This window comes from Gobio gobio (assembly GCF_949357685.1).
Source record: "Gobio gobio genome assembly, chromosome: 24".
Classification (NCBI taxonomy): domain Eukaryota; kingdom Metazoa; phylum Chordata; class Actinopteri; order Cypriniformes; family Gobionidae; genus Gobio; species Gobio gobio.
In genome coordinates, this window is record NC_137120.1 from 30,383,610 (window position 1) to 30,404,655 (window position 21,046).

Here is a 21,046-nt window from a genome sequence, read left to right on the forward strand (position 1 = left end):
CTCAAGTACTTCACCCATTCATCAAATAAATAGGAAAAGAGCGGACGGAGAAGACAGGTGATGTCAATTTCCCAGTTGCAGTAAAGGCCTACAGCCTACCTGTTATTACTGTTCTCTGTCTAAAACCCATAGTAAAGAGCTTGTAGATTGCTTAGAGAGCACCTGGGCCCCTGGTAGGTTCAGCAAATAGGTTATGGCACTGGAAGTTATTGTGGTGTGGAGGAACCAGATTAGAGGAATATCCTCAAGCATGAGTGGGTTATGATGGAGCTGAGCGGACCCCTCGGGAAACAGACCATACAGCTTCCTTCGGCATTAATACAGGTGTTTCTTGCTGCTGTCTTGTTGTCTCTAGACATATATTTTAAATCATGTATTAATACATTGTATTGATATTCCTTGCACTTTTATATACTTCTATAATATAATATTATTGTGAGAAGCAGGGCGGGCGAGAGCCGCGAGAGAGCGGTGCGAGGCCGGTGGCGTGATTGCAGATGTGCGTCACCTGCACGTCACACCAGTCTCGAATCCTCTAACGGAGGAGCTCGGAAGCGTAAAAGGAGAAAAAGTTGATCTATTTATCAATAATTATAATATACATTAAATTATATAGCACATTCTTTCACTTAAATACAAAATAGCTCTCCATTACATGCAAAAACCTATTTAAACAGCTCAAATTTCATAACTCTTGCCACTAGATGGCCTTATAGCTATAGGAGCAAATAAGTCCTAAAGTCAGTTTCTTCAGTTTTTTTCTTCTTCTACAGTATGCATTTAGGTATATATTTAGACATTATAACATTTTTGGTAAAGTTTTATCAATTTTTGTTTTAATTTTGAGCAGTTTTTAGGTTTGTATTTATACTGAAGTGTCAGATATTGTAATAATTCAAGTTAGGTGGACAGCAGGGGTGAAAAAATTGAAAACTGCATTGTAAATGTGTTCAAATCTAACCATTTCATATATGTGTGCAGTCTGCATTAATGGGGATTTCTAGGTGTGTGTATGTATGTGTGTGTGTGTGTGTGTGTTCTGCATTGGGGATGTTCTATAGTCTCATGCCTTCAGTTGTATGTGTGTGTGTGTTCTGCATTGGGGATGTTCTATAGTCTCATGCCTTCATTTGTATGTGTGTGTGTGTGTTTGTTCTGGATTGTGCCACATTTTTTTGACAAATAAAATAAAAATTCCCCTAAATTTCTCATTAATCCCTTTGGGGGCCAAATTGACCCGCAGGCTGCGGGGGAAGGATTTGTAACTTTTACAAATTCTCAAATCCAGTCAATTTGTGTGTGTGTGTATTCCAAGTTCAAGTGCGACAAAAGTCGTAAGGTCTTGAACAACTCTGATTAACACTCAATTTTTAAAAATGAAAAGAAAATGAATTTTGGGTCAAAATGACCAGAGGAGAGGATGAGGCTAAAAAATCCATAAAGTTTTAAGAAAATAAATATTATTGACAAAATGTATCCAAAATACTGTTAAGTCAAAATTCCATAGGAAATAAATATGGGTCAATTAGACCCCCTGCATGCATTCTTGGGGTAATTATACAAAATATTTTTCCCCCATCCTATGGCCAAGAAATATGAAAATTTAATTGATGAGGGTCAGAAACAAGTTTTTGAAGAATTCATGGAATATCAAATAAATAAACGTCTAAACTGATAAAATATTTAAAAAATCACAGCATGCCTGGTCAATTTGACCCCCTTTATGCATTCTAAGGTTAACTGAAATAGATGCATTTATAGTGCACGATATTAGATCTATTGTGTGTAAATATGGAATAAACACATGCAGTACTTGATTGTCATTTAGCAAACCATTTTTATTCAAAGAGACTTGCGGTATATTCATTTCAGGGACAATCTAACATTATAACATAACAAGGTGATATTTTGTCCATTTCATATTTGTCCTTGTCATATTGTACTCTACGTATATAACCAGTAGTGCCTCTTTATTTTCAGTTATTTATATTTTGTGATATTCTATTTCAACAGAACATGCTCATTTATTTCAGTGTAAAGGTCAGAAAGTCACATTTTCCTTTTAATTGTTAAAGAAATGAGACAAAATAATAAATGCAACTCCAATGAATCAGTCAGTAAAGTTTAAATTAGCTGTATTTACATTCATAGGCATATCATTTCAACCCAGTTCAGATTGGTTTGCCATAGATGAAGCCCCTCAGCATCTTAAAGCATACCGAAAGACTGCAACTCCTTGATGAGAACCGTTTTCTTGACATCAGAGAAGACCTTGCGGATGTTGTCGGTGTCGGTTGCACAGGTAAAGTGTTTGTAAATTTGTTTCTTTGCTCCTTTTTGACGGTTTAAAGCTTCTGTAAGGTACAGGGCACTGATGTAGTTCATCGCTTCATCCACGTTTTGCTTTTGGCCTGGCATCATAATAGGGTGGAGTTGGAGAACATTGAGAAAAAAAGACAAGTTAAAGGCAGGTTTTAAAGGTTTCCATGTATATGGCACAATTTGTTTCTCAGTTTTTTTGATAACTATTAGACGAGTAAATAATCTCATTAAATTTTCTGAATTTTATACAAATTGTAGTGTTGTCTACATTCGTCAAGCTCAAACTTGAAAAAAATATTTTGAATCATGGGAATTATTATTATCAAAATAAGTTGTTAAGTACCTAAAATGTAGCCCAAAAATTTAGTTACTTAGCAACAGCTTCATTTAGGCTAAATTTGCAACCATGTTACACAATCTTTTTTAGTTTTTCATGCTTATTGGTAGGAAATAACACCAACAAATTGTATTCAAATAGTTTTTAGACACAATTTAAATATAATTTATTAGTAACAGAGTTACCAGATTTTGGAAACATTGTTGCATAAATCACAACCTACATATAAAATGAATAGAAAATAAAAATGTAAAATGTAGTTTTACAGGTTCACAATAACTATTTTCTGAAGATTAACTGCCTCCTTCATCAACTTTTTGTATTTAGTATATTTGTGCCCTATTTATGGAAAATGACTCATTTCTAGTTTGATGATTATAAACATTAGCCTCAAGTTAAATTTCCAGTTTATGTTATAATAATTCAGGACATAATGATATTTTTTCTTTTATTTATCAGTAAATATATTGCAAAAGAAATTGAATCTTTCCTGACTGATTCACAATGAACACACTAATATTAGAAATTATTTCTCATTTTAATGACAGCAGATGGACTGATTGGATTAATTTAAATGCTTAAATGGCAGATAACCCTACTTAAAGGGATAGTTCACCCAAAAATGAAAATTCTGTCATAATTTACTCACCCTCAAGTTGTTCCAAACCTGTATGAGTTTCTTTGTTCTGCTGAACACAAAAGAAGATATTTTGAAGAATGTTTGTAACAAAGCAGATAGGACAACCATTGACTACCAAAGTATTTTTTTTTTCAATCTTCTGCTCTATCTGCTTGGTTACAAGCATTCTTCAAAATATCTTCTTTTTATCTTTATCTGTTCAGCAGAACAAAGAAACTCATACAGGTTTGGAACAACTTGAGGGTGAGTAAATAATGACAGAATTTTCATTTTTGGGTGAACTATCCCTTTAATTAGTAAAGTTTTGTATGTATTAATACTAAATGGATCCATATAGTTTTATGCTTAAATATACTATTAAATTCATTTATACACAACAAATAGACCATCAGAACTTTCAGCAGAACTATACTTTTATATATAATTTATAACAAAGGTATATACATCATTTAGTAAAACTTTATTTTAGAGTCCTTGTTACATGTACTTACTGTAGTAATTCCAATAAATTATGCACATTTAAATGCAACTAACCCTAAACCAAACCCTGTAGTTAATTAATATTACTCAGTACGTAAATGTATAATTACACTGTAACAACGACACCTTAAAATAAAGTGTAACCCATCATACTGTATAAACAAATTCACATATTTTATAACAACTTTTATGACAGGAAAGTAACAGTATAAGCTCCATTTTGAAAGACCATATTGCTCTAACGTAATATAATTGTTTTAGATGATGAAAATAAGCGAAACATTTCCACTTTTAGACCCTATCTTACATTTGGCTTTTGCTTGTGTGCTAAAAATTAATAGTACATCATCTTTTTGGTCCTTTTTGAAAAGAAACCAGTGCTCTATTTAAGTAATCAGTAAAATCAAATATCCGATCAGCCAGACGTTGCTTTGTATGTCTCAGGTCAGACTCGCTGGCAGCTACGCTGTTGTATTCTTCTCGCCTCCCCCTCGAAACCAGAACTCGCTGACAATCTGTCATATGACAACTTCCTCATGCTTTCAGAGTGATGTCACTTTAAGCAGGTGATTGTGAATGAGAGGAAAGCGTGTCATACCGTAAGAATCTGCAGATGTTTTTGTCCATCAAAATGACAAAACAAACATAAGTAAGAAAAGATGGAGTGAAAGAAAAGCTGTAGAGGATGCACAGGGAAAAATAATTCAAGCCAGCATTTGTGCTTCCCTCCAAAGTCATTTTATTAGGTTGGCGAAAACAGGTGCTTCATGGGCCGCTTCAGAGCACTCCATATTCCTGAAGAGACTTGATCAGGACAGTGTCTTTCACGTCACTGAAAACCATCCGGATGTTGTTGGTGTCCGTTGCGCAGGTGAAGTGAGGGTAGATGTTTTTGCACTCCTTTGACTCAGCATTCAGAGCCTTCTGTTTATACATCTCTCTGATGTAGTTCTTGGCATCTTGCGCGTCCCGCTGTTTGCCTGAGGGTGGCACCAAACCACAGAGGAGGTGAGGGGTTAGTACAAGCTTGGAAGGTATGAGCGATTGAACTGGGAGGAGCACATGCACATTAAAGAGGCGGGAAGTATGAGGTAAACAGAGAGGGAGAGAGAATCTGACTAAGCAAACATTTTTTAAATCACTATTGTGAAGAGCTTCTGCTTGAGAATTAATGTTTAACCCTTTTAGAGGCGGTAAAGCTCAAAGTTCGTTTGTATTAAAGGGGCAGTTCACTCAAAAATGAAAATGCTGTCATTTGATCCCGTATGATTTTCTTTGATCAAAACTAATAGGATTATTTCTCTGTTTATTTAATCAGAAATATTGTAAAAAATTATTTTATGTCTTATTATTTATATAACACAAATAATATTTAAATAACACATATATATATATATATATATATATATATATATATATATATATATATATATATATATATATATATATATATATATATATATATATTTTTCCTACTTAAAAAGCATGTAGAGGTCTGTCATTTTTATCATAGGTACACTTCAACTGTGAGTGACGGAATCTAAAAAAATCCAGAAAATCACATTGTATGATTTTTTAAATAATTAATTTGCATTTTATTGCATGACATAAGTATTTAATCACCTACCAACCAGTAATAATTCCGTCTCTCACAGACCTGTTAGTTTTTCTTTAAGAAGCCCTCCTGTTCTCCACTCATTACCTGAATTAACTGCACCTGTTTGAACTTGTTACCTGTAAAAAAGGCACCTGTCCACACACTCAATCAAACAGACTCCAACCTCTCCACAATGGCCAAGACCAGAGAGCTGTGTAACGACATCAGGGATAAAATTGTAGACCTGCACAAGGCTGGGATGGGCTACAGGACAAGAGGCAAGCAGCTTGGTGAGAAGGCAACAACTGTCTTGTTGGGACAACTGGGTCTTCCAGCATGACAACGACCTGAAACACACAGCCACGTCAACTAAGGAGTGGCTCCGTAATAAGCATCTCAAGGTCCTGGAGTGGCCTAGCCAGTCTCCAGACCTGAACCCAATAGAAAATCTTTGGAGGGAGCTGAAAGTCTGTATTGCTCAGCGACAGTCCCGAAACCTGAAGGATCTGGAGAAGGTCTGTATGGAGGAGTGGGCCAAAATCCCTGCTGCAGTGTGTGCAAACCTGGTCAAGAACTACAGGAAACGTATGATCTCTGTAATTGCAAACAAAGGTTTCTGTACCAAATATTAAGTTCTGCTTTTCTGATGTATCAAATACTTATGTCATGAAATAAAATGCAAATGAATTACTTAAAAATCATACAATGTGATTTTCTGGATTTTTGTTTTAGATTCCGTCACTCACAGTTAAAGAGTACCTATGATACAAATTACAGACTTCTACATGCTTTGTAAGTGGGAAAACCTGCAAAATCGGCAGTGTATCCAATACTTGTTCTCCCCAATGTATATATTTATATATATCCAGTCCAGTTCTGATGCTCACGTGCCCACTGTTGGCGCTTTCGGTGGTGGATAGGGGTCAACATGAGCACCCTGACTGGTCTGCAGCTATGTAGCCTCATACGCAACAAACTGTGATGCACTGTGTATTCTGACACATTTCTATCAGAACCAGCATTAACTTCTTGAGCAATTTGAGCTACAGTAGCTCATCTGTTTGATCGGACCACACAGGCCAGCCTTTGCTCCCCACGTGCATCAATGAGCCTTGGCCGCCCACGACTCTGTCGCCACTATTCCTTCCTTGGAACCACCCACTAACAGGTGCCGTGATGATGAGATAATCAGTGTTATTCACTTCACCTCATAATGTTATGCCTGATCGGTGTATGTATATATATATCTCACACAAATCTATTATATAAACACAAACTTATTTTAGATGTGATTAATCGCTTAAAATATATATATGAATTTTCAGAAATCATTCTAATATGGTGATTTGCTGCTCAAGGAGCGTTTGTAATTATTATCAATCAAAAAAATGTTTTTGAATTAATAAATTGGTGAATAGAATGAACTGTCACTTCAATTTAATGTGTCCTTGTTGAGTAAAAGTATTAATAAAAACAAAAAAATAATTCATTGTGACATTATTTTCATGACAATTCAAAATTAATATGAAAAAAAATCTCATTCTCATTACTATAATGTAAATAAAAATATTATAAAATCTTTGTGGATTTTAATTTTATTTAAACTATGATAATCTAATTTAATAATATATACACGTGTATATAAGGTAAATCATGACAGAATTATTAGTTTTTAGGCGTACTGTGTCTATAAATATAATCATAACAACGAGGCTGTCTATCTTTAAATCTCAAAGATGGAATCACCCCGATCAGAGAGTCTGTTTGCCGCTCTTTCTGCCTGTAAATGCACAGAACTGACAATTTTTTGGTTGCCGTTGGTAACTGGGGTAGAGGGCAAGAGATCTAAAGTGATCAAACTGGGTCCATTTCCACAAATAGTGCTCCATATCAGTACTAATGAACTGTATCTGTCCTACACATCTTCTGTGAAGCAAAATCCTGTTCCAACGGCTCTATCAATTCTGTTTCCTATAAACTCCCTTCCTAAAAGGCAGGGCAGGGCCTATTAACTAAGTTGGAAACCCTTCTTTCCATACCTCCAAAGCCTGGAAAGTAGCTTTTTAAGTCTGACGTCTTGATCTTTTCCTCCAGGATGTCCATCTTGTTTAGGAAGAGGATGATGGAGGCGCTAGCGAACCATGGCGAGTGGATAGTGGTGTAGAAGAGCGACAGGCTCTCTTTCATGCGGTTCTGGAGATGGAGAAAGGAAGCGTTCACAGCTAAAGTTAATCAAATGAGAAAGACTGTAGGTGCAAGAGACACTACACAATGTATCAGTGCTGCATGTGAAGAGAACAGGAAGGAGCGTTTCAGGTCAGGTGCAAACAAACGTCAAATGATCGAAAGTGGATCTGTCAAGAAATGGCTTGGTCATGTTTTACCTCAGTGTCAAAAATATGTTAGTTATATGATAGTTCAGTCATGAAACTCTCTTCTGAGCAGCTGATTGGATCTCTTAAAGCCGACCACTTAGGCCAATCAATCTGTTTGTTCTACGTAACCTGTTAATTTCTGTCCTGAACCGGCTCAACTCGCCATGGCCCTCCTTCTTCCCCAGCACCACCTGCCTAGATCTTATAGGGGTTCTCCCTACTTTCCTTGCAGAAGCTTGCATCCTATTCACCGTATTTATTTGCATGTTTCGGCAGCAGCCTTCACTCATGCAGCAGCAGAAGCGTAGCAGATCTAGTCCGCCAAGACTAAACCTATGAACACTCCATTCTTATCAATAAATGCTTTTTAAATCTATTCAGAGACAAATAAAATGAAGCCTGTTTTTGGAAAATTGAGATGTTTTGCATTGTGAAATTATTCCCATGACAATTAAAACCTGTCAGTAGCCTATTTTAATATATATAAAAAATCGCATTCTCATAACTGTTATACACAGAATTGTTTTTTTAAATTGTATTTGTAAAATGTTGGTATTTCTTGTACTGAATTTAAAGTTACCATGAAATCGTCTTTTCTTCCCTTCAATACTTCATAAAATTTTTTTTTTTTTTTACATTTATGCTGATTTTATTTGTATGTAAATAATGATAATCTAATAGAATACAATTATTACATTAATTATGTAATGCAAAAATAAATACATTCAGTTTTAAATTAAACTAAATGTCTCCACTATGCTACTCTTTATTGTACTGAATTTTAATTTAATTTATTATGGAAAAAGAATGTGGAAAAAATGTCCAGACTAGATGATGTGTTATTTTAGTATTATTTATAATACTAAAGTAATGTTTATGTAAGTAATATAGTATTTATATACTATTATATTATTTATTAATATTTTAAATTATAATAAAAAAAAAATCTTCTTTTTTTTAAGATTTAGTCATTTTTGTTAGTTTTTATATATTACATTTAGCTTTATTTTGTATCAGTTTTAGTAATTTTTGTTATTTGACACAAATTTTTGTTCAAGTTTTTTAACTTGAGTTTTTTCATCTAATGTTTGTCTTTCATTTTATTAACAAAATATTTTGAAAAGCAATATTTTAGTTCGTATTTTGTAGTTTTAGTTAACGTTACTGATTTACACAGGGCTGCCAACTTTAAGTTTAACTAAGGAAAGGGGGTTAAAATAGGTGTATTGTGATTGTCAAAATATTTGGTAACTAAACAGAATTCATTAAGTTTAGTGACAACATGTTATAATGTTTACATGGTACAATGACAGGTAGACTACTGTTTGTATTAGTGCTTGACACATTTCCAGACTGTCACTCCAAAAAAAAAAACCACTCTATAGGTCGTTTTTTAAGCACCTTATTACGACCTTTATTTACGTTTTATAGTCATGCGTTCTCTAGCTGACGTAAAAATAATAATGACAGTGTTGTGTTACATCTGTCGTCGTATGACTGTTGTTACCAATCAAAATGTGTGTTCATTTAAATGCAATGTGTGGACTTTTTACCACCATTTGTCATATTTCCATTTAGCAAAATATATTTTTTATTAACAACTACACCCACCCCACCCCTAAACCTACCCAGTGATTTATAGTGCATATACACTTTCTTGTGCATTATACACTTGAGCACATGCGTATGAGCACATAAAAGGAAACAAAGCATTAAAATGAGAGTGTCATGTTGTCGATAGCGGCACAACTTTAGTAAACGCTCCTATGGGTCGTATTTCATGAATTAAAATGAACGTGTCCTGTTGTTGATAGGGGCACAACTTTAGTAAACGCTCCTATGGGTCGTATTTCAGGGAAGTGACAAACGACCTATATAGGCATATTGGTTGTAGGACCTGTTGCAAATTTCACAATATCAATAATTTGATTCAACATTAATTAATTTGGATAAATATCAGGGACAGTAGCTACATGTTAATTTTTCTTAAGGAAAAATCTCTCAAATGCTGTAAACATACACAAAACCCTGTCAACTGGAATTATTATTAAAGGTTCAAATTAACAATTCAAATTAATATAATGTGGTTTTTATTATAAAAACATTACAATGTTTGTAATGCTATGAGTAATAATATAATAACTACGTAATATAATGCATATATTTAGCAAAAAACTCCTTTCTATAGTTAATTTTTATATCGAACTAACATGATATGGTAAGCAAATGTAACATTACACGACATTGTTCTCAAGCTTTTTTATCGACCTCTTTCCACGGTTAGAACACCGATTGAGTGATTACATGAAGTATGATACGTTTCAGTAAGCTGTACAGTATCTTTTAACATACCTTCTGATGTTCATTTGTGTTTATTTGGTGCTATAACTAGTAATAAAGAGGAAGAGATGATCAGCTGTCATGCCACATTAAAAAGCGCCAAAACTGTATTTATTGTTTGAATTTCGTAATAAAACTGGCAGAATTTGAAAGATGAGACTTTGTTTCGTAACCTGCTCTGTCTTATCTGTTGGTGTCAGTGTCGTATTTGCTTTGCGATTTTCAGTGCGTGAGAAAATAGACGTGTGGCGTGAGAGCGCGAGAGTCAATTGTATGAGTCTCACACATTCAGTTGCCAGCCCTGGAATCACATAATGTCACAATGGAAAAATAAGTTATGCACATTCATATTTGCAGTGAAATATGACTCAGGTGACCCAAGATATATTAACCAAAGCCATCGACTAGAATGAGAATGAAGGAGAGATACAGACAGACTGGGGCGATGGAGACGCTCACCTCCGTGTTATTCTCCTCCAGCACCTGGTCGAACTCGCTGAGGGAGGCTAAAAATATGAGTGATGTCACATTCTCAAAGCAATGGATCCACTTCCGCCTCTCTGACTTCTGGCCACCAACATCTACAATCCTTCGGGAAAGAAAGTGGTAAGATCGAGATTTGTTTATTCTTGAAACTTTCTGTCTAAACCAAAAACATTCAACACTAACTGTCAACCCCTATTGATTTGTTCCTACTTCCTTGCTGTCATATATTAAACCTGTCTACATTCAAAAATACTGGACTGCATCAGGTAATCAACTCATGTCATTTTTCAACATATTTTACATTTTCTGTGAAAGTGCAAAACTTTCCGCATACAAGGCTAGAATGTTCAAGGTTGTCAAATCATTTCTATTGCTAAGGTGTTTTTTCTAGGTTTTCTACTTTCAGGCAGAAAGTAAGGCCCTGTTTACACTAGTGCGTTTTCTTTTTGAATGGCATTTTAAAATGAAAACGATCCTTGTCTATACTGGTGTTTCCATTGCATTTCAGAAGTGATCTCTGTCTACACTACACGACCACAATCGCATAGTCACAAAGTCTCCATGTTATTGCTTACTCGGTGGTTGAGGATGGTAAGTTACAGAGCCGTTAAGAGAGACGGCTCTGGACTGCGTTTCCCAAAAGCATTGTAAGCCAATAGGTCCCTACGATCAACGTATAATGCTTTTGGGAAACGCAGCCTTGGTCTGTTATTGTCGTGCTCAGGTAGCGTAATGGGTGCAGCCATGCCTTCATTTTCAAAAGTCACCATTTTGGTCCGTTTACACTGAAAATAAAACCGGGTCTGCAGCATTTTCGTCTCAGTTTTCGAGGGTCGAAACTGGAGAAGTAGTGTAGAAGACAGGTGTAACAGTAGCAAAAGTTACGTGTTTTAAAATGAAAACGCACTAGTATAAACTGCGCCTAAATCTTATTACTGACCACCACTTTCTTCCACCAGGGTTTCCTAAACTGTGGTTTGCGTATGCGAACCCCTGGATGTTTATGATGGAACTGCAGAGGGTTCGTGAGTTAATGAAAAGCTAATAAAGTCGACATGAAACAAAAGTTATGATAGTGTTTTCTTCCTTAATCTGAGTGAAATGGCTTCTCGAAGAAGAAAAAATGTAGGGCGGAACACGATTTGGTCCATCGGGAATTAATTGGATGGTTGTGGTTTGCTATTGGTCAATCTCATGTGCAATTACGAGGACGCATGAATAAAATAAAAAACAATTATGTGAATAAATCAGATAAATCATTTACAATAAATACCACAATATTACATAAAAAAATGAAAATTGTCCATTTTAATTTCATGGTGACTGAGTACAAAATTTGAAAAATAACTTACTTAAATATTTTAAATATATGCAGGCCTGGGGCCGGTTGCATAAACCGTTAAGACTAGTCTTACAAGTTAGACATACATTTTTTTCTTTAAGACTGTTCATAACTTTTTAAAATCAGTTACATAAAAACATAGACTGGCCTAATTTGATACGAAAAGTAAGACTGAATGCCACTTCCCTAACTGCTAGTGGCTCATACTAGATCTTAAGACACTGTCTTAACATAATGGCTTAGTTTATGCAACTGGCCCCTGGTTTCACAGACCGGGCTTTGATTAAACCAGGATTAGGCCTTAGTTTAATTAGGGCATTTAAGTAGCTTTTATAAATGTGCCTTAGAAAAAAAACATTACTGGTGTGCATCCTGAGACAAAACAACGGCATATTTTAAGATATGTCAGTGCTTTCAGTTAAAACAGCTCAAACATGCATTTTAGTCTGGGATTAGTTTAAGCCTTGTCTATGAAATGGGGGGAAATTATGTAAACTGTACCTTAGGGTGATCTTCTCCACGCTGAAGGCATAATCATTGATGCCTGTGGTGGGGAATCGGACTCGCAGCACATCCTGGGCTGTGGGGATGAAGTCTGGGGCCGCGATACGGTCCAAATTTGTCATATAGCTAAAAAAAATATGCAACATACTTCAGTGTTACATTTCAGAACTGTGCGAGTGTGATAAAGTGCCACGATGTTTGCCTTTTGCTTTATTGGTGTTTGTGCTTTAGACGGCAGTTTAATTAAACGTCCTGGTTTGTTTGTGTTTCTTATCATGGCCAGGTTTGTAGAACTGAAAGCATGATCGAGGAAGCAGGAGGAGAGAATGAGAAGGACATGCAGAACTGTGTAAAGGAGTGATTAGGTAACGATTAACACGATGTACTTTACAGGAAATTTGCTTAACAATATGCAGCACTGACTTAATTTAAAGGGCTTCAGGTCTGGCAAACGGCATTAACAAAAAAAACATACTATGACAATCTGAGAACTGAAAAGCATCGATCGTCAATATAAGAGAATAGAGGGAAATTCTGACTTGCTTGGACAAGCATGCTTGTCTAAAGATATAGCTGTATTGCCCTCCAATGGTGCCATTTGGATCTGCACAATCTATTTCAGGGTTTTTTCATCATTATATACATTTGACAGAAAAAAAATCCTGGCTCAGTTTAACTGGGAAATAGTATTTTTTTTTAAATATTAGACAATATTAAATTAAACTGTTCAAATTCTTGTTAATATTAAATTATTAGTATTAATAATATATGATACTATTGATAGAATAACAATAATTATGTAATTATATAACTGTAATTCTAATAATATTGATAATTTAATATGTAATAAATGCTAATTAATATCATAATATAATATTAGAAATAAACAAATCGATCCGTTTTTATATTAGATAAGATTATTGTAAATATATAATTCTAATTAAAAAAATCTAGATAAAATGTATTTAGTAAAAATGCAATAAATAATAACGCATGTAAAATGTAATGCATGCATATTAAATGTATATAAAATGTAATATTTTTTTAATTAATTAATGTTATATTAGAAAATAACTATTATTAATATAATACATTAATAAAGGTTAATATAATATTGTCTAATAAAATTGATCATTCAATATTTAATAAATACTAATTCATATCATAAAATAATATTATAAATAAATGAGTCAATGTTTATATACTAGATAATAGTATTGTAAATATATCATTCTAATTTAAAAAATCTAGATAAAATGTATTTAGTAAAAAATTTATAAATAATAACACATATTCAATTTAATGTATATTAAATGTATATAAAATTTAATAAATGATGTAATGCCATGTAGAAAATAACTATTATTAATATAATATATAAATAAAGGTTAGTATAATATTGATTATTATACAAGATTTAATAAATATGTCAATAATTAATATCTTAATTATTTTATTAATAATTAGGTCTAGATGTTTTTTAACACTGCTCTCTAGTATGGTTCACATTCTGTGGTCAAATATGTTTTACAAATATTTATTACACGGCTCTGTAGAATACCGGTACTTGATTCTGATTGGTCAATCGCAGTGATATGTTATTCCCCGATAACAACCGGTAAAAACTGATAACACAGGCTCGTCCGGGTAACTGAAGTCAGCAGAATCCCCCCGTCTGGGTTTATTATGCGAAAACAATTACATTATCCCTTATGTATTACTCTGCTGGTGTCACAAACTGGCTGTAAAGAGCGGACGATGAAGGAGTAAGGAACAAAAATAATCTTTAATAAATCCTTCGTCCATCAAGGAATACGCAGGAGATTGCACGAGAATAAACACAACCACGTTAAACTTTAGACGAAGAAATAAAGGAAGCTTAAATAAATGGAGTACGATTGAAAAAAACAAAACAGGTGTTAACTTATTAAGTACTAGGGAGACTAACAAGGAAAACAGGAACACAGAAATTAAACTAAACAAAACAGAGCATACATGTAACAGCTGTCTCTCAAATTAATATTTCATGGCCATATTATTTGTGCAGTCAACTGGTCATCATTTCAAAATCAAACCCTTCAGAATGATATAAGACTTCACGTCAGGGTGCTGATCACCCCATTAGAGTAATTTTTTTTATAGATACTTACTATTCTGTAGAGTCCAGAAGTTGGTACTCTCTGCGACGGCCGTAACAGGCCTTGATACCCGCGTCAGCCCAAAGTCGACGGATACCTTCCACGTACGTTCTGTCCAAATGTGTTATCTGACGTATTTCCACATCCTGAAACTGTTGCCCATATACCTGAGGATATAAATGGGAACAATTGAGGCTTGTTTAGAAGAACACAGTGCGGCGGTTGATATTTGTAATCCTGATCAGTCTGAATGGCGAACTCTAATAGTTATTCTGTTTTAACAATGTTCGTGATTTTCAGTTTTAATATACATAAATATAAAAGGGTCTAAGTATTATATGTAAATATATATATATATGTGTGTATATGTATACAGTCAAACCTAAATTTATTCACACAGATTTCTCACATTATCACAGTTTATTCGCTATAGTTTAGAAAATGTTAAAAAATTATGACAAGAACGCAGAGTTAAACTGTGTCAGAGCAAATTCATCTTCATAATGTCAGATAACTTTGAAAGAAAGGTACAGTATGTAATGATTACAATCAACCAATCAGCTGTTCAATTTAAGTACACAATTAGATAATACCAATTTAGGTCAACCAATTACCAAGTAATGTTTCATTTTGTTCAGTCTGTGGTGTCGCATTAGCGACAGTAATCAAGTAATCAAAACATGGTCAGGTCAAAGTGTCTGAATAATTTTGGTCCCAAATTTTTATAAATTTTACTGGTAGTCCACTGTATGAAGAATCTTTGGGTATAATATGTCACAGTTTACTTTATTTTGCTATCTTCACTTACATAAATTGTGTCCTGCAACCACTAGTAAAAATAAATATATTTAGAATATATGTAGAATATATATATAGAAAAAATTTATATCTGAATAATTTTTGGTTTGACTGTATATAGTATTTATATAATGCTTTTATATTTTTATATTTATAAATATAATACATCATTTTTATTTAAAAAATGTTATGTAATGGATTCATTCTATTTTAATGTACATAATGTAATGTACATATACATATTTATGTATTATACATATAGATAAGTATACCTTTAATACATATTTATATTATATTTATATTACTTTTTACATTATATGTATTTTATATAAATGGATGTGTTGTATATTTAAATGTCCAAAATTTAAATATTTATATTAATATAAATACTAATATTTTATATTGCTAATACTAATATTTTATATACCAATAATTTATAATAATTTTACAGTAATTATTATACAGTTTTATAAAGTAGAAAAGTAGGTTACACTTTACTTTAAGGTGAGGTAGTTACATTGTACTTACTCAAATAAGTACTGAGTAATATTAATTAACTACCTGTACTTACTATAGAATTAGGGTTTGGTTTAGGGGTAGTTATGCATAACTATAGTAACTACATGTAGTAATATAAAACTATGTCACCTTGAAATAAAGTGTTACTGAGAAGTGACTTACAGTATATTAAAATACATATATTTTTGCTTGTGCAAACTGTGCGTTTGGGCGTTTCAAGGAACATTGTGAACTTCATTTCAACTTTAAAACTGGGCGGGGTTTCAAAACAAATCAGAGCTTTTCTTTGGCAGGTCACCTCGTTCTGTGGGTTAGCGTAGGGAATCCTTAAGGTGTTCATCGCCACTGTCAGAGCCTTCATAGCTGTGAAGATATTCTGGAAAACCATTTTAGTGTAGCCACGCCTGTCTTCTTCCGAAAAGCCCTTGCCATGAATAATCCTCATCTGTTTAATAAAAGTCGTCTTCCCGCTTTCTCCAGTGCCTGAAATCCACAAAGATAAAAGGACCTACTTCATATTAAATGCCTTTAACTACTATGCACATACATTTCATTGAATCATTTGATACAATGCACTTATTTGTGTACATACATGTCTTATGTAATTACATCTGTAGATAATTATGTAATTACAGTACATTACTGTACCCACCCTTAAACCTACCCATACCACCAAACCTGTGCCTAACCTTATCCCGTATCCCACCTCAATAGAGTTCAACAGTGCACGCCCAGTTTTTCAGCGGTGCTGGTTCTGTAAGTATCTTTTCCATAGGGATTTAAAAAAATTTATAATTAAAGTATTATAAGCCATGAACTAAGCCAACCAGTAATGAGGTGAATCATAACATTAGAAGCTTTGATTTGAAGCAAAAAAAGTATTTGGAAATCGGACAAAAATACAAAGGTACAAGCCTGTGTACTTAATCTAGGGTTAGTTCACCAAAAAAATGAAAATTCTGTCATTAATTACTTACCCTCATGTCGTTCGACACCCGTAAGACCTCCATTCATCTTCGGAACAGAAATGAAGATATTTTAGTTGAAATCCGATGGCTCAGAAAGGCCTCCATTGGCACAATGCACTTTACACTCTCAAGACCCATAAAAGGTACTAAAGACGTCGTTACAAAGTCCATCTCACTACAGTGGTTCTACAATAACTTTATAAAGCGACGAGAATAGTTTTTGTGCGCAAAAAAACCCTAAATAACGACTTCTATAGTGATGACGATTTCAAAACAATGCATCATGAAGCTTCGAAGTGTTATGAATCAGTGAGTCGATTCAGCGGTTTGGACACGTGATTTAAGCAGTTTGGCGGTGAAACGTGATCCAAACCGCTGAATCGACTCGCATATTCATAACGCTTCGAAGCTTCATGATGCACTGTTTTGAAATCGGTCATCACTATAGAAGTCTAATGGAGGCCACTATATCATCACTAATGGAGGCCTTTCTGAGCCATCAGATTTCAACTAAAATATCTTCATTTGTGTTCCGAAGATGAACGGAGGTCTTACGGGTGTTGAAAGACATGAGGGTAGGTAATTAATGATGTAGGAATTTTCATTTTTGGGTGAACTAACCCTTTAACATCTTTAGTGAGGGAAAGAACTACAATCTCATGAAGCATTGAGAACAGTGTAATCGATTTAATAAGGATAGAGATATATAAAACTACTCATTTACAAATGTTGATTATGGGGCCGTTTACACAACAGTAGTAGTACAGCATTTTAAGTCGTTTTCGCCGATCTGTCTGATCGCTTTGACAATGTTTTCATCTGTACACTTACACTTTTTCAAAAACTTGCACTTTGTCACACGTTTTCGAAAGTTTGTTTTTTCATGCCCCCAAAACGACGTAGCCATATAAATGAACGTCCTTCGAATGAGACGAACATCCTTCAGATGAGACGTTAAACTGAGGTCCTGACTCTCTGTGGTCATTAAAAATCCCAAATTTGCCCAATGGCCTCTGTCCATAATGGCCTCCTAATAATCCCCATATCCCATATATTGACTGGCTTCATAACTCTGTCTCCTCTCCACCAATAAGCTGGTGTGTGGTGGGTGTTCGGACACAATATGGCTGCCGTCGCATCATCCAGGTGGATGCTGCACATTGGTGGTGGATGAGGAGATCCCCCCTTCCATGTAAAAGCGTTTTGAGTGCCTAGAAAAGCGCTATATAAATGTAACAAATAATTACTCAATTACGTCATTCACAGTGCTTCATGGGAGTGGGCGGAGCTAAAGAGCTCTTGATTTGTTTAGCTTTTTTCGACTCTCTGATTGGTGGAATTTTTATACAGCATCACGGGTAATGTAGTTTTTCACCACAAATTCCACTGTTAAACGATTATTTAAAAAATAAGCTGCAATCAGCAGAAGCAAATACCATCGATTAACAACCCCGTAGCTCACAGTAGGTCTGTCTTTACAGGTTTATAAGTTATCGTTCAAAATCAATTTCCCTATGGAGAAAATGAACAGAGATTTTACTTCCAGGACCCGACTGTTGCACTCTATAGTGGCGAAAGTGTTTTGTAACACAGGATGAACAAAATAAGTGCATTGTACCTAACAAATCTTTTGACGTAAGTACGTAGTGTTTAAAGACACCTGATGTAAAGTGAGGCCGGATAAAAGAAAATTAAGTAAATATTACATGAAACAGAAAAGGGATGTCAAACACTAGTTCTGAAACCAGGTCACGGCATGATAAAAATGGAGAACTGAAAGGAATGCAAGGTGCAGATGATAGCATATGAGGCTTTTCTCATGCACAAAGGAATGTTATCTGTCCTGTTAACAAAGCGAGATGTTTGAATCGCGGACTGACAGACGGAGACGTGCTGGTCACAAAGCATGTGGTCGGACGTGTTTGGATGCATTCAAACTAAGGTGTCCTCCAACATCGGGGGACTTTCTCTGCTGTAAAGTCTACAACTATTTCTCTCTTATTGTGTTCATTTAACTGATTTGAGCAGACAACCATTAACTAGTTATCGGTAACTCAAACGGCAAATATTTGACAGGCAAACAATCACACATCACATCATCAAATCAGTGTGAGCGGTGACAGAAAGGGAATCGAATTAACATTTTTACCTATTTCATTACTACAACAATGAGCAGGGAAAAAAATGTCAGGCATGTCCTGATGTTCTTGAGCATGTTAAGAATGTGTCCCTCAAGACATCACGTGACAAATTTGAAAGCTGATAAAGAGATTACTAGTCATACTAACTATGACAACTATCTCCAGGTAGGTGGCCCAACAACAATGAGCTGTGATGTTCTTTACAACACCCTTATTCCCTCCATTTGATTCATTTTTCACAACAATAATCGGTAACTCTTTATTTTATAGTGTTCTTGTTACATAATGTTACATGTACTTACCATAGTAATAACAGTAAAATATGCATAATTGCATGCAACTAACCCTCAACCAAACCCTAACCCTATAGTAAGTACATGTTGTTAATTAATATTACTCACTACTTAAATATATAATTACACTGTAACAATGACACATTCAAATAAAATGTAACCCAATAATCTGTCATTCTGGCTTGCTGATTGTCTCCAGCAGTAATGCAATTAAAATGGACATATTATATCAAAAAACATATTACGGCATGCTTTTAAATATAGGCTATTTTAATAGGCAAAAAGATCTCACCTAATAAAAGTACTTTGATTTCTCTCCGCTCTCTTTTCTTCTGGTCTGCAAGAATTCTTTTGATTTCATTGTGTATGACGATGGCGTTCTTCTCATCTTCAGACAAGCAACAGTTGCACGCCGTATAGCACCATCTCCAACAGCACCCCATCTCTCCTATAGGACATAATGAAACTTTCTGAAGAGCACATACAAGCTCAATTTTCCCTTTAACGTAATGGTTATTTAAGTCAAGAACTTAATTAAGAAATGTACAATGTATTGTTGTTGTTTTGAGTCGAATCTTTTGGAAAGAGTCAATTGAACCGGTTCACAAAAACGTCTGAACAATTCCTTCACGACTGTGTCGAGAGCTTCTTCAGTGGACATTTGATTAAGAGCAGACATATTATAAACTAATTATATAAAACTGTGTTTAGGTACACATATGCTTTGTTTTTAATAGCCATGTTGGCTACAACAAACTGAAGTGAGACACGAGCTTGAAATATGCTAGAGTGCCAATTGCGTTGTGACTTTAAAGAATCACTGAATCGTTTTTAAAACTGCTCGAAAGAACCGATTCGCCTAAATGAGCCCACCTTCCATCATTGGTGTATCCTCAAATTGATACAATTCTATTCGAATGTATACATATGTGCTGGTATTAATGGACTGCTCTGGGGAAAATCAACTCTTGTTTAATTCTGAAATCGTTTTAAAGCTCTGTTTAAAACACATTGGACTCATTGGACACAATCTCGGACTTCCTCTAAGAAGAAAAGACGAAACCTAATACTTATAATTACAGGTGCGCAGTGCCTTTTATTATAATTATAAAGGAGAAAAAAAGAATATAATTAAATAGAGACTACAATATAAACGGGTTGAATCACTCACCTGCATTCGTCGACACACCTGTAAGGAGTCAGTAATGCCTTTACGAAACACGATCCATTTTCCTCCCTGAGCCGAACTGGATCTGAACCAACTTCTTTCAACTGTTTTCTCGGAAGTTTCCCCCCCAAAATATCCAAATTCTTCTGTAAACGTTACATCATTTTCCCCACTGGCATCAGACAGATCTACCTGCAATTCAGGAAAGTCCTTATTGAACTCTGAATATGGGCTGTCTCAAAACCTAGTCAGCTGCCTACTCAGAGGCGTTTACACAGCACGCGTTCTGGTGTTTAAACGCGGAGTGCAACGGAACAGAACGCATGGGTCTCGAGGTGCGTTTTCAAAAGCTTTTAGCTTGACGCGAAACGCTCGCGACGCGACGCAACGTCCGCGTGTATATAGAACCGACAAGAAAGCGCCCGTTGTGAACGCCCCCTTAGGCGTGTACCAGTCAGCATTTTTAGGCATCTCCCAGAAATGCTGTCTTGGTGGACAGCTTCCTAAGTTTTGAAACATCCGTTAATAAGTGGAATTAACGCTAAAGTGACTATAAACCTACAATCCACTTGTGTTGACATTGAATAGAATATACAGT

At 34.8% G+C, this 21,046-nt stretch overlaps 1 protein-coding gene across 3 annotated transcripts; it reads right to left on the bottom strand.

The window, feature by feature from the left end:
- Positions 1–1,819: 1,819 nt before the first annotated feature.
- Positions 1,820–20,872, bottom strand: LOC307121161 (guanine nucleotide-binding protein subunit alpha-14-like). 3 transcript variants are annotated; one of them, XR_013815933.1, is made up of 9 exons: positions 20,452–20,851; positions 19,573–19,728; positions 16,177–16,361; positions 14,574–14,728; positions 12,421–12,549; positions 10,551–10,680; positions 7,416–7,569; positions 4,378–4,759; positions 1,820–2,411 (listed from the first exon to the last, which is right to left on the bottom strand). XR_013815933.1 is itself a non-coding variant. In XM_079808647.1 (8 exons), the coding sequence occupies exons 2-8, from the start codon at positions 19,721–19,723 to the stop codon at positions 2,209–2,211; spliced, it is 1,107 nt and encodes a 368-aa protein (XP_079664773.1). In that variant the 5' UTR covers positions 19,724–19,728; positions 20,452–20,851; the 3' UTR covers positions 1,820–2,208. The 3 variants fall into 3 exon arrangements, 2 of the variants coding, with proteins under 2 accessions (XP_079664773.1, XP_079664772.1); XM_079808647.1 differs by lacking the exon at positions 4,378–4,759; XM_079808646.1 differs by lacking the exon at positions 1,820–2,411 and having other exon boundaries at positions 2,806–4,759; positions 20,452–20,872.
- Between the last annotated feature and the right edge of the window lie 174 nt (positions 20,873–21,046).